This window comes from Eremothecium gossypii, chromosome IV, assembly GCF_000091025.4.
Source record: "Eremothecium gossypii ATCC 10895 chromosome IV, complete sequence".
Lineage (NCBI taxonomy): Eukaryota > Fungi > Ascomycota > Saccharomycetes > Saccharomycetales > Saccharomycetaceae > Eremothecium > Eremothecium gossypii.
In genome coordinates, this window is record NC_005785.6 from 1,296,935 (window position 1) to 1,309,916 (window position 12,982).

At 47.2% G+C, this 12,982-nt stretch overlaps 6 protein-coding genes and 1 non-coding gene across 7 annotated transcripts; 1 reads left to right on the forward strand and 6 right to left on the reverse strand.

Annotated features, from left to right (window-relative positions):
• Window positions 1-58: 58 nt before the first annotated feature.
• Window positions 59-2,404, reverse strand: APL6 (AP-3 complex subunit beta; the record flags this gene model as incomplete). The annotated part of the gene is made up of 1 exon (NM_209784.2): window positions 59-2,404. The coding sequence occupies one exon, from the start codon at window positions 2,402-2,404 to the stop codon at window positions 59-61; it is 2,346 nt and encodes a 781-aa protein (NP_984431.2).
• Window positions 2,405-2,508: 104 nt separating this feature from the next.
• Window positions 2,509-2,581, reverse strand: AGOS_t0087. The gene has a single exon. It is a non-coding gene; the product is annotated as a tRNA-Lys (tRNA).
• A 262-nt stretch (window positions 2,582-2,843) lies between these two features.
• On the reverse strand, window positions 2,844-4,550 carry AGOS_ADR336C (ADR336Cp; the record flags this gene model as incomplete). The annotated part of the gene is made up of 1 exon (NM_209785.1): window positions 2,844-4,550. One exon carries the CDS (start codon window positions 4,548-4,550, stop codon window positions 2,844-2,846), a length of 1,707 nt encoding a protein of 568 aa, NP_984432.1.
• Window positions 4,551-4,832: 282 nt separating this feature from the next.
• Window positions 4,833-6,545, reverse strand: AGOS_ADR337C (ADR337Cp; the record flags this gene model as incomplete). Its single annotated transcript, NM_209786.1, has 1 exon — window positions 4,833-6,545. The coding sequence occupies one exon, from the start codon at window positions 6,543-6,545 to the stop codon at window positions 4,833-4,835; it is 1,713 nt and encodes a 570-aa protein (NP_984433.1).
• A 371-nt stretch (window positions 6,546-6,916) lies between these two features.
• Window positions 6,917-8,326, reverse strand: SSL1 (TFIIH/NER complex subunit SSL1; the record flags this gene model as incomplete). The annotated part of the gene is made up of 1 exon (NM_209787.1): window positions 6,917-8,326. One exon carries the CDS (start codon window positions 8,324-8,326, stop codon window positions 6,917-6,919), a length of 1,410 nt encoding a protein of 469 aa, NP_984434.1.
• Window positions 8,327-8,478: 152 nt separating this feature from the next.
• Window positions 8,479-11,112, reverse strand: AGOS_ADR339C (ADR339Cp; the record flags this gene model as incomplete). The annotated part of the gene is made up of 1 exon (NM_209788.3): window positions 8,479-11,112. One exon carries the CDS (start codon window positions 11,110-11,112, stop codon window positions 8,479-8,481), a length of 2,634 nt encoding a protein of 877 aa, NP_984435.3.
• Window positions 11,113-12,030: 918 nt separating this feature from the next.
• Window positions 12,031-12,927, forward strand: CMS1 (Cms1p; the record flags this gene model as incomplete). The annotated part of the gene is made up of 1 exon (NM_209790.1): window positions 12,031-12,927. The coding sequence occupies one exon, from the start codon at window positions 12,031-12,033 to the stop codon at window positions 12,925-12,927; it is 897 nt and encodes a 298-aa protein (NP_984437.1).
• Window positions 12,928-12,982: the final 55 nt, after the last annotated feature.

Genomic DNA, 12,982 nt, shown 5'->3' on the forward strand with positions numbered 1-12,982 from the left:
CAGATGAAACGGCTTTACGTATTAAACCATTCAATATGCGACATATGCCGGGGTATGACTATTCTGTTGTTTCTTCTTCGCTTGATGAAACATATGAACTTTCCGTAGATTCATCGCCAGAGCTACTTCCAGACTCGTCATCAGTATGGTCTGTTTCTTCGCTAGTGCTTTCTTCTATAATTACTCTCTTCGCCTTCGGAACACTTTGTCTTGCAGACACGTCAGAAAAGAACTCATCTAGACTTTGTAGTTGATATTTCTTTCCATGTGAGGATGTAAACGTGTTCGAGGGCACCGAGGATACGGATGCACTTCTTTTGGGTTTATTCGTAAATTCAACTTCATTCCTACCAAAATAGGATGAGGAGGAAAAACTGTTCTTCAGTTTGCTATAATCCTTAACTTCGCATGGTGTTCTATCAGAAGCTTGCGGGTCTGCATTCCATGGCAGAAGTTCATAGTAATTTTCCATATCGGGGTATAAATTCAACGCGGAGAGATTAAATGAATCACGGCAGTAATTTAAGGATGCCATTGGGTATGGTTTAGGTGCTTGAAGCAACAATGTAGCTATTTCATAGCGCTTTTGCTCAAATATTGATGCTAGCATCCGAGCCCTATCTCTAACGTCATATTCATCATCAAACTTTGCCAATTGTAGTGCAGCTTCAAACATTTGCCCAATTCGCGAAGTTCCAATATCATATTCCATGTCTCCACTATAGCTGTCAACATCATGTGAGAGTAACTTCGCAGCCAAGTTTAATATCTGTAGCCTCACATGGGCATGCTCCTTTGAAAATTGTGGTAACAACCGCCGCAAGACATCTGGACAGATGCGTGGCTCTACTTGAACGTATTCACCAAGCAACCAAATAATAGGTGCCTTGGCACTTGGCAGCAAATCATGATTAGAAAGCATTTTTGACAACTTCACCACGGTAGCTATGTGCTTAATTGGATCTTTTTGTATCAGTGAACGAAGAACATTGATTTGTGACGCAGTTACTTCCTTATCTATCGGTGTATTAGAGCTGATTCGATCTAACAGCCAACTAATAATCTGTGACGACCACTTAGATGAGATTTGGGCGCATACGGATAGGGTGTTTGAAACTTCTACCAAAATGGATGCGGATTGTTCTGTGCCAGCAACGAATTTTAACTCATTCACGATGTGCTTACAGTTGCTATCAGAGACCAGTATTGAAAGGATTTTGAGTTTAAATATCGAAATATTCTCTGTATCCGAGGGCATCAGGAAGAACCTTTTGTAATGAGAACGGAATAATGAAGGATCGCTACAACAGTAGACAAGAATCGATTGCAAAACAAGCTCCTTTATCTCGGAACATATGTATGATGATACAGTCAGCCGTAATAGTGAATCAACTATTCCTGAATCCTTGAATGTTTTTGGTGACGAAAGCTGATAAAATGCTTTTGATACTGCCACAATTACCATGGCATTTGGAGAATGTAGTAGTTTCTTCAGGGATGATAAGAATAAGTTCAGATCATGGTCATATTCTACATCATAAACAGGGAATGGAATTTGATTAAAGCTATCCGGAAGTTGAATTGCTTCCGCATCTGATGATGTATCTCTTACCATTGGCCTTGGAAGGTATTCTTTAGCATAAGCAATAAATATGTCAATCATGATGGCCTGTGCGTTTTCAGTAAGCTGGTTTAAGATAGAACAATACCTGCGGTAATGTCCATGTAGAAGTTGAAGTTCTTGTGCGAATGCCTTCTGGAAAAGTAAGAGGGCCGCTGAGACAACACTTGGCTCCGAATCAGCTAGCAAACTTTTCAGCATCGGCATGACATCATCCTTAATCGATATCCCCTGTTCCTTGAATAGCTTCAAAAGCGTCATTGCCACCTGACACCGAACCACTTCGCTGGAATCTATCACTGTCTTTTTCAGAGAGTGCAAGATGATGGGGTACAGGGACGCAATATTGATATCGGAGAGCGTTTTCAAGGCCAGCGCACGGACATCAGGGTTCGAGTCTGATAAGCTGCGTTGGATAGAATTAATCGATAACAGTGCTAGGTTTGGATTTGTCTCTGCATATCTCAACAGATAGACGGAGACCATACGTCTGACTTTTACATCGTCCGACCCTATGTTCTTGACAATATCCGCAAAATGGGTCTCCAGTTCAATTGACGAGTCACCACTCCCCATGAGGGACATTACGCGCTTCATACCATCGCGCACTTCGCGGGTGTATCTCGAGTTGAGTAACCCCGGAAGTGATTCGGAGTCAATTGACTTTGAGTAGTGGAAATATGAAGATTCCCCTAGCCTTGAAGAAGCCACTGCTGCAGCTTCCAAAGTGAGGTCTCTGGCAGACTCAAAGGCCGACGCTATACGTTGCATCGATTCAGCCATTTCTTGACACTTACCGTCAGATGTTGGTAGAGAAGTATGGGTGAACGGTGGCGCGAATATTATCAGCAACTACAATGGAACTTTGAAGAAATGCAAAAAAGTTAAGCCCTGTACGGGGCTCGAACCCGTAACCTTATGATTAAGAGTCATACGCGCTACCGATTGCGCCAACAAGGCTCTTTTGATTTAACTTTAATATAGTTAAAAGTATCACTTCGAATCTGGATCATATGATTGGGCTGCTCCACTTCCGATTCCACAGTGTGTCCTTGACGGAGAGCCTGACATTCAGATGAACTATACACGATGATTATAGGAATGAGACACACACACTTATTTAAGCATCATATTGATTTTTATCTATGAAGTTCACATATACAATCTATATATGCATGTTTGTATGCAATATCGGTACGGGTCACTGCACTGGTCGGAGGTATTACACACCATCACGTAGGTCAATCGACTGATTATACCACTTGGTAGTTAGTTTTCTTACCTTCTTACCATAGACAAGCATTGGCCATGCAAGGAGAGTGACAGAGAAGTTCACTACGGCGAGGAAGATGTAGCTGTTTTGCGTTCCAACAGCTTCGATAAACGGGGAACAGAAGAAGGTGAATATGCAAGATAGGGTATTGTTGATAACTGACGTACAAACCATACCCTCCAGTACCATCTCAGGGTAACAGTCCATGAGAAAAGACATGGCGATATCTCCCGAGCAACCCCACGAAAAACCAATCAATACGAGGCCTCCGTAGACAACTGAAAGGGATAGCTGCTGTTCTGTGCCGATCCCAAACAGCAACAGACCAAGAGTTCCAAGGAAGGCTGTTGGGGCGGAAAAATAGAGTCTGTACTCAGCTTCCATGATGCCTCCATTCCGGCGAGCCATCCACAAGACGAAGTAATCACTGATTACACCAGCGTACATGCAGCCCACAACAGCCCCCACTAATGTCGGGACATTCATGAGAGCCACCTGGTAGTTGGAGAAGTTCCAGGGTTGCTCTGGATAATAATCTTCCTCTGTGGTTAGATAGAAAGAGAGGAAAACATCCTGTATACCCCAGAAGAGACCAGACAGCCATACAGGCGGGAAGAGGAACATCCGCATATTTATGCCGATATACTTCAGATACTGCTTGAAACCCCATCCTTTTAAATTAGATGCCTTTGTGATCAACGCAATCCGCCGGTGATAAGGCTTTGGATCTTCCGCCGCACCGTCCAACAAAGAGGTCCTTTCCAAACGGCAATGCTCTTCGTCACTATCTTTTCCTCCTCCAGATGCTTTATCCTCATTAATATTGGCATTCACTGTCAACATAGACGAGCTACTGCTGTTCCTCCGTAAGATACTGCTGTCTGTCCATGTGAGAGGGGTGATGTATGCCTTGCGATCGAAGTAGGTCTCTTCACAGAAGAACAGGAACGCCAACAGTAACCCACCAGAGACAATAGCTCCGACCCAACCGACCCAGCGAAAGTTGGTTAGCGATGAGATATAGCCTGCGATCAGTGGGCCCAGAAATGTCCCGATCGACGTGCACAGAATATACACTGTAAGCACTGATCCCAGCTGGTGCTGAAAGAAAATGTCGGACAGCGAAAGCTGCACTTGTGCCTCTGCACAGGCCTCACTCACGCCCACAAGCGCCTGCGACCATATCGCATCATTCGTATTAGACGTCGACGCAAACCATATTGCACCCAGAAGCCCGAAGCCAATGCATATCATGTAGGTGATTTTTCGCCCATATAGACTTGAAAGAGGAGCAAACACCAGGGTCCCCCACCCGATGCAGAGAAAGAGCACTCCCGCGCCTGTGTTCATGGCCGCAAAAGTTATGCCATATAGCTCGTTTAGCGAGTCCTGCGCTGCGCTCGCGTTGTTGCTGGTCGCCGCAGTGAACGCTGTTATGAATGACATCAGCCCAAAGTGGACGTACTTCCGCCAGACCGACCAGTTTAGCGGATCGTTGGGCGAGTCGGACGGCTGCGGCGTCAGAAGCACGCCGCAGCTGTCTTTCTTGAGCCTACTCCATCTTTCGGCTTTATCTCCGGGGAAAGATGCATAAATATTGAATGTTCCTGGGATGTAGTCCGGGTGATGTCTATCTGTGTACTGGTCCATAGACATCCTGCTGAATCTTCAAGTATACCCGAGTCCTGTCACTGCCGCATGAACTTCACTGATATATGATGTTGCGGTGATGCAAGATGCTATACGTTGTGACCTTGACTTTCAGTGAAAGCAATATGCCAAGAAGGACAATTTTTTATTTTACGCTTACGAGCACCCTAGGCCGGCTCCGAACATCAACGACCAGCCAAAAAATGTACGCCGTAATGGAACAGTGACCGTTGGATTAGTATGAAAAAGTATAGATACGATTATATATGACGCAGTAGTGTGTAGTTTTCATAGCGCGTCTCTGATCTGGACGGACTGGATGTACCACGGCTTACTCCAGGTACGGATCTGCTTGCCATATAAGAACATTGGAACAGCGAGCAAGGTAATCCCCAAGTTCAGGAGGCCAAGAGCCAGATAGGTGGATTTGTTACCATACGTGTCCAGGAGATAGGAGCAGGTGAGTGTGAATATGCAAGAGAGCGTGTTGTTGATCACTGCAGTGCAGGCCATGCCTTCCAGCACCATCTCGGGGTAGCAGTCCATGAGATATGCCATGGCGATATCGCCGAAGGAACCCCAGGTGAAACCAATGAACGCAAGCCCGATGTAAACTGTCTGCCACGGCAGCGCGCGGGCTGCACCATACCCGAACAGGATGAGACCGAGAGTACCGGCGATACCGGCAACTGCAGCGAAGTAGAGGCGGAACTCAGCTTCGAGGATCCCATTGTTGCGGCGTGCAAGCCAGAGAACAAATACGTCGCTGATAACGCCTGCGTACATGCAGCCGACGACTGCGCCGAGCAGGGTGGGGACATTCATGATAGCCACACGGTAAGTGCTATAGTTCCACGGCTCGTCGTAGAAGTTTGTATCCTGTGTTGTCAGGTAGAAAGATAGAAACACATCCTGGGTCCCCCAATAAAGCCCGGACAGCCACACAGGCGGAAACAGAAACATCCGCAAGTTCAGTCCCAGATACTTGAAGTACTGCTTTACCCCCCAGCCCCTGAAGTTCGTTGCACGCGTAATGAGCCGGATGCGCCTAAAATACCGTTTCGGTGGTTCCTCGGACCCATCTATCAACTGCGTATTAAGCATGACCACGCGCTCATTGAGTTCCGTGTTGCTCGCATAGGCGAGAGACCGCTTCTCGGCACCGGTGGTGGTCCCTGCGCATGCACTGCATTTATTGTCCTCTTCGTCGGTGGAATGCCCGGCAACAACCGTGAGCGGTGTTTGGTAGAGCCTGCGATCAAAGTATGTTTCCTCGCAGCCGAAAACTATCCATAACAGTAGGAATGCCGAGATGATTACGGCACACCATCCCACCCACCGAAAGTTCGTCAAAGATGCAATGTAGCCAGCAATTAACGGGCCCAGAAAGGTACCGACAGAGGTTGCCATAATATAAACTGTCAAAACAGACCCTAGCTGGTGCTGGAAAAAGATGTCCGACAGCGACAGCTGCACGTGTGCCTCCGCACAGGACTCGCTCATGCCAACAAACAATTGCGACCAAATTACATGTCCAGTTTTCGTCGCCAACGCGAACCACATGGCTCCAAAGAGCCCAAGTGTGATGCAGATCATATACGTCAACTTGCGTCCGAAAAGCGAAGGCAAAGGTGAAAAAAGCAGAGCAGACCACCCCACCCCCAGGAACAATACCGCAGCGCCAACGTTCATCGAATCATATGTGATCCCATAGATGCTATGCAGGGACTCGGTCGTGGCGCCTGCGTCGTTACTGGTGGCTGCCGTGAACGCGGTGATAAACGCCATCAGTGCAAAGTGCATGATTTTCCGCCAATACGACCAATTAAGTGGGTCGTTCGGCGAATCCGACGGCTGGGGCACCAGCACAACACCGTTGCGATCCTTCTTAATACCTAGCGCTTGCCTGGCAAGCGAGTCTCCCTCGACAGGGCCATTCGAATAGATATTGAATGTGCCCGGAACGTACGACGGGTGCTGCAAATCAGTATACTTCTCCATCCAGCCGCAGAATCCAGCTAGCACTAATATACCAATTTATGACAGAACTAGCTGCTTGTAATCGCCCGAATAAGTTGCTGCAGGATTCTTTCGTGAGTATCCACTTGCTCGGCCCGCAGTTGACGCAGGTGATCTTCTCGCCGACCCAAAAACAGAGGAGGTGTGCTACGGGCTTCTTAGTCGGAAATGCCGACTTCAGATTGGGGATAGTAAGGGTAAAGAGTCCTATATGCCGGGGTTACTCAAGATTGCTATGGTGGATATCACTATCAGAAGCTCAAACATTTTTTTCAAATCCATGTTATCGTTTCTTTTTCTAGACCATATGGTCGGAGAACAAGGCTTCACGTTCATAGGTCAGATTTATCAAGCTACAAGACAGCCTTGGACTCGCATCCTGGGCAGTTGTGTAGAATTTCGTGCACAAAAACGTCGCAATCTATGCAAAAATCACACTTGCAGTTTTCACAGCGGTAACGCGAGCTTGTGAGTAGATCTTGCGTCTTGTAGTTCCGCAGCCTCGGAAACTTCTTCTGACAGCTGAAACAGTTCTCGGTTGGAAACTGTATGTCAACGGGAAGTTCTTGGAAGACCTTGAGTGGCATTAGATGGTGGTATGAGCGCGCAAGGTGGGTCGAGAGAATGAGCATTAGGTCGCAGCATGGGCAGACAATGGGCAGGGAGCACACCTTGCTCTTGCAGTTCGGACAGAAATAGCCTCCGTGCACGAGACGGGAGTGGCATGTGCAGAACGAGGGCGTGTCTTCGAATATGCGCGTGGGGAACCCCATTTTTACAAGGGTGAAGCCCTTGTTCATCTTGTTGACGGGTAGCGGTACGACGGCTTCGGCAAAAAGGTCTTTGAAGTGTGTCTCGTTCAGAATCACACCGTAGTAGGAGTTGTCACCGTAGTTTGTCTGCTTGCAGAGCTCCTTGCAGATGGCGACCTGCGCGGAGAGGCCGATGACGCGGGTGCGGATGTGCTCGTTGGCAAGCGAGGCAATGGTCTGGTGAATGTCGCCGGGGTCCGTGGACGACAGCGCGCCAAACACTATCAGCACCTCGCGCGTGCAGTGAGACGGCACGTGCAGGAGCAGTCCGCGAGCCATCTCCAACGCGTTCTGCAAAGACGGGTTGCCCTTTGGCTCCTGCTTGCGGACGGCCTTGAGCGCCTCGATATGCTCTTGCGGGTTCCCGCTGACCTGGCTGACCAGCTGCGCCATACCGTTCCGCATGGCAACAATACACAGCTGGGAAATTGGGTTTTGGTCGAAGAAGTTGTGCACAAAGTCAATCGCATACTGCACCGTCATAGCGTGCCGGTTGGGCCGCAGGTCCCGCTCGAGCATCGCCTCGCTGCAGTCGATCACTAGGATCATCGTCCGGATGATGCCGCGCTGGTAGGGGGTGATGTCCTTGTTTGCAGACCGCTTTTTGCGCGCCTCAATGATGCTCGCCACCAGCGCGGCCATGTTCCCCTCGTTGTCCACCTTAACCAGGTCCCAGCTTCGCTGGATTTCGTCTTCCCATGCATATCCGCCGTTCACACCCTGCAGGTTTTTGTTCAGCTTCTTCTTCTTTCTCCGCTTGCCCTCTGCGCCCTCGTCCACGTCCTCCTCTTCGTCCTCCTGCTCGTCTTGTTCTTCCTCGCCTTCATCAGCTATTCGCACCTGCTTCTTCCCGCTGGCCTGAGGGTTGACCCGCACGCCTTCCCGATTCCGCTTTCCTGAAACCGCAGTAATTGCATCTTCGTCTGACTCACTGGCACTTCTGGAATCCATGTCCTTGCCCTATATCACCTAACAATATGTATATATTATGTACAGCAGGAGTCTAAGTTACTGGCCCTGGCCATCTATCATAGAGAGTGTCATAGTTCGGTGATACGTATTTGATGATCATATCGTACGTCCGTCGCCATGCTGGCGCACAGCTAAAGAGCAATATTGGCGTCCGCTAAGTGGCCATAGCTAGGCGGATATGGACCATTCTTGTCCCATGCAACCGGCTTATCTGTCATATAAAACTCCAACTTTGAACCGTGCTCACTGAAAAGCTCTTCGTGATAGACCCAGTTCCGGTTTAGCTCGAAGCCATTAATTACAACGGACTTCACATATATGTTCCGGGCATCAGATGTACGCTTGCCATTAGGGAACAAGTCATGGGCAATAATCTCGACCTCCCCTAGGTTCGGCAACCGGGTGAATTTGAGGTAGGAGAACTTTGGCGCGGATAAGAGGTACAAGTCGGTGCCGGCTACAGGATAGAACCCGATGAGCGCAAAAAATAGCCACGCTTGCATGGCACCGGCATCTGAGTTGCCTGGGAGGCCTTTGGGGCCTGGCTTGAAGTTGTTCTGTAGGAGATAGTGGATAGTTTCCACCGTGCGGTCGTGCCGATTCGCGTAGTTGTAGAGGTAGGGCGTGAGGAAGCTCGGTTCGTTGCTTAGGTCAGCGAGTGAGTCGCCGTAGAGCCCGAACATGTCGTCGAGCCGTTGGACAAAAACAGAGTCGTTTCCGATTAGACCGCGCAAGGTCTTCATGTCGTGAGGAACTGCCCAGCCGTACTCGACGGGCCTGCCTTCGTATGCATCATCAGACCAGTAGCACCCGGAACACGAGAGAGGAGAGTACTTGTTTGCCACAAAATTCCCGCGTTCGTCCTTAGGCTGGATAAAACCACTGTAGTTGTAGCGCGCAATATGGGCACGTGGGTTCCAGATATTTTGCCAGTTTGTAGAACGTGCCAAGTAGCGTTTTGCATCTTCAGTTTTATTTAGACCCTTGGCGACCTGGTACAAAGCAAAATCGTTATACGCATACTCCATCGTTCTTGTTAGCGAGCGAGAGTATCTATTTGTAACATATCCATGCGAAAGCCAATCACTCAAGGCTCCCCGTCCGTACTTGTTGGTAGAATCCGGCGCCATAGGGTCTATTATCAATGGCGGAATATTTTCAGCATTCGCCTTCATAGCCTTAAAACCATCTTCCCAGTTGATTTGGCCGCCAATTCGCTTGACATATGCGTCTGCTAAGACAATATCTGCATTGCTACCTCCTTGAGTGCGTCCTGATCGATCCCCAGACCGACCGTCAGGCATATAGTTCTCATGCCGCCATATCTCTATTAAACTTCTGACAATCTCCGCACCACGTTCCTGATTGAAGAAGTTGAATAAAGGATTTAAGCATCTAAAAGTATCCCATATGGTAAAGAAGTCATCGTAATAAGGCTCTTCTGTTTCCCATGGTGCATCTGGCCCCGACTTCTCTGTTGGCATTAGATGGACTCCGTAAAGGGCATTATGCAATAACTCTAGACTCACTGGGTCCTCATTTGCTGGGAATAGTATGGTTTTACTGAAGACTTCCTCATCCCAACGCTTAAGGGCATTTTCAACTGACCAAGAAAGATCAAATTTATGCTCCGGGGGAATATCTCTGACTATATTCCACTTTGCCACTTCGACCCCATCGTCTTTGTTAAAGCTTATTCCAACATGAGATTTTAACACTCGCACATCTTCGGCAAACTCAAATAGAACTCCAAAGTTTTTATTCTGGTCGTTAACCAAATTAATCTTCAAGCCATTCACTGACTTCGTTCCTTGGAACGCCCTTATTCCCGTAGCAGCGTGATCAAAAATTCCATAGAAGTACACCGTCCATGCTCCAGGGTCTGACCAGCCTCCGGCAATGACCACTTTCCCACTATATGATCGCATGTCTTTGTTCACTTGGATGTATCCTTTTTCGAAGTTTTGTGTCCACCAAGGCCTGCCGAAACTGTGAAGGTGATGCGTGACATTAACCATCACAGTTGGCCGCATTCCACTGGCAGAGGGAAATCTATACTTGTACAAGCCAGACCTCTCTCCCGATGAAAATTCGACTGTAACAGAATTGTTAAGCCGGACTTTGTAATAACCTACATGACCACTATCCGTCGTGCTTCTCTGGAAACCAATCTGCCTTGAAATATCTATAGCCCCAACAGATGGTGCCATCATAGGTAATTGAGATACGACTCCATAGGTCGGAGAGCCTCCAGTCCCAGATGCATGAAGTAGTGATATGCCGACGACTTCACCATTTGTGAGGTACCCAGCGTACGCATCGGTTCGTGCAGTGTCAATGACATCAACGCCCATTTTACACATAGAAAAAGGCAATGCTGTCCCGGGAAACATGTGCCCACCGGCTTCCGTGCCGAAAAAGGTGTCAACTATAGCTGCAAAAGGGTAATCTTTACGATATTGAGCCTTCAATTCCTTGTGGTGCACCGTATAACGCTCAGCAAACAAGGTAGAGCCTTTAGTGTGCGATGGAGGACTGATAACAGTCTCAGGTTTACCCCCGCCATCTCTGCCACTCTTCAATGGGGTATCATCTTTCAGTCGTTCTTTCTTAGGTGATAAATAATTTCTAGCTTTGCCATAAAGCCTGCCAATATCAATGGAACGGCTGAGGCCGAGATCGTCAATCCATGAAGACGGTGTTATCGCCCCGTGAACATAGACTAGAAGCTCTAATATACAGAGCAAAGAAAATACAAAACGCATTTTTGCTCTATTGCACGCGGTAACTGATCGAGCAATGCTACAAATCGGTTTCGATTGGAACAAACTGGGGGCTCATTATATATATCATAGTTTCTTTGTGAAAAACGTCAGACGCCAGTGTCGAGCAACAGATGAACTGATGCCCGTTTGGAATTTACAGCCTGACACTGTCTCTAACAAATTAGTGCAGCAGTGATTTAATCAGGATGTTCTTGGCAAAAATACTCCGCCATGCTATTAGGGGACACAGACACAGATGTAGAAGAACTCCATCCGTGGCGCAATGGTAAATTTAGTCTTCTATGAAATACCTAATACTAAATAATATTATCAAACGCACATGCGTATTTTGCTTCTTGTGGAGCTTGTGACGCGGCTGTCCGAAACCCTGTCGCTGAATACTAAACTTCTCAGCAAAATACGTGCGGAAATTAACTAAAACCTGTCTGAGAATGTCCAAATAGGCTCTATTTCACAGCACTTATCAACTGACACGTGCCATATTACGAAGAGTATTTAGTAAAATTGGAAATATAAATCCTGTTGTAAGACTCTCAGACGGCCGAATTCGGAATTATGCATTAATACCATTTAGTGGCACCTCCTGCCAGTGTAAATAATTTTCACCCCGTGGGATATATCCAAAATATGCAAACCAATACGACACATGGATCGGCGAAATGATAGAGGCTGGATCTATCAATCCTGGTTAGAATTAGACCATATTTGCGGTCCCCCCCGTTCTCTGTTTAAAACGTCTGCAGAAAGGTGGCTCTAGCTTCGGTTATAAAAGTATCATATCCGGGTAACTATATGGAGAACGGTTTTTCAAAGTGATGAGTAGCTCATCGCATGTAGTACCATTGCAGCCCAATCGTATATACCTATTCATACCCAACCGCTTCTCCTAAAGATAATATGGCACCAAACGCTGATGATCTGGACGACGGACTTGCCTATGAGTTTGCTGAATCCATTGATGAATCTGTAAATTCAGATGTGGAAGAGATAGAAAACATTGATGTTGGCCATGAGGCTACAGCTGACGCCTCAGTACCTGCATTGAAGCGGCAGCAGGAAGACGTTGCGGACGAGGGCAGCAATCTGAGCAAGAGACAAAAAAAGCTGTCCAAATCGAAATCCCATTTGAAGAAGATGGAGAAGATGGAATTCGAGAAGGAGCAAAAGAAAGAGTTGCCTCAGAAATCCCCAGAAGCGGTAGTCGACTATCTCAGTAAGCTAATAAGAGAGAAGAATCCCGACATGAGTGTCCTAGAATTAGAGGAACTTTACTTTAAGAAATCTGATTTTATTTCCACTGAGAGCTTCACACAAGAGCGTACATTGGCGAACTTCCCTACTTTTGCGAAAATGTTCAATAAGGCACCTAGAGCCATAGTCCTCTCTACATCGAACATTCGTGTTGCAGACGTTTTTAGAAGCTTGGGTGGTTCATCAAATGCTGTGAAGCTCTTTTCTAAGAACAAATTGAAAGATGATTTGGCTAGATTGGACCAAATTCTTGGAGGCGGAAATAAGGAAGGGAAGTCTTCCCAGAAGAAGGGTAAAGCGCAAAAGGATACTCCATCACAGAACGTACAGTATTTTCTGTCAACCCCTGGGAGAATGGCGAAGATTATTGAAGAAAGCGCACTACTCTTTAGTGGAAAGGAAAAGCTGGATATAATCGTGGACGCCTCTTACCTGGATCCCAAGACCAATAGCATTTTCACATCAGATGATGGTATGCTACTATGTAAGCTTCTGAAAACTTTCCTACGTGAAAAGAGTTCTGTCAAGATACTGCTCTTTTAATGTAAGTACATAAATATATGATACCAGCGCGTTGGCGCAGCTTTTTGCGAATAAA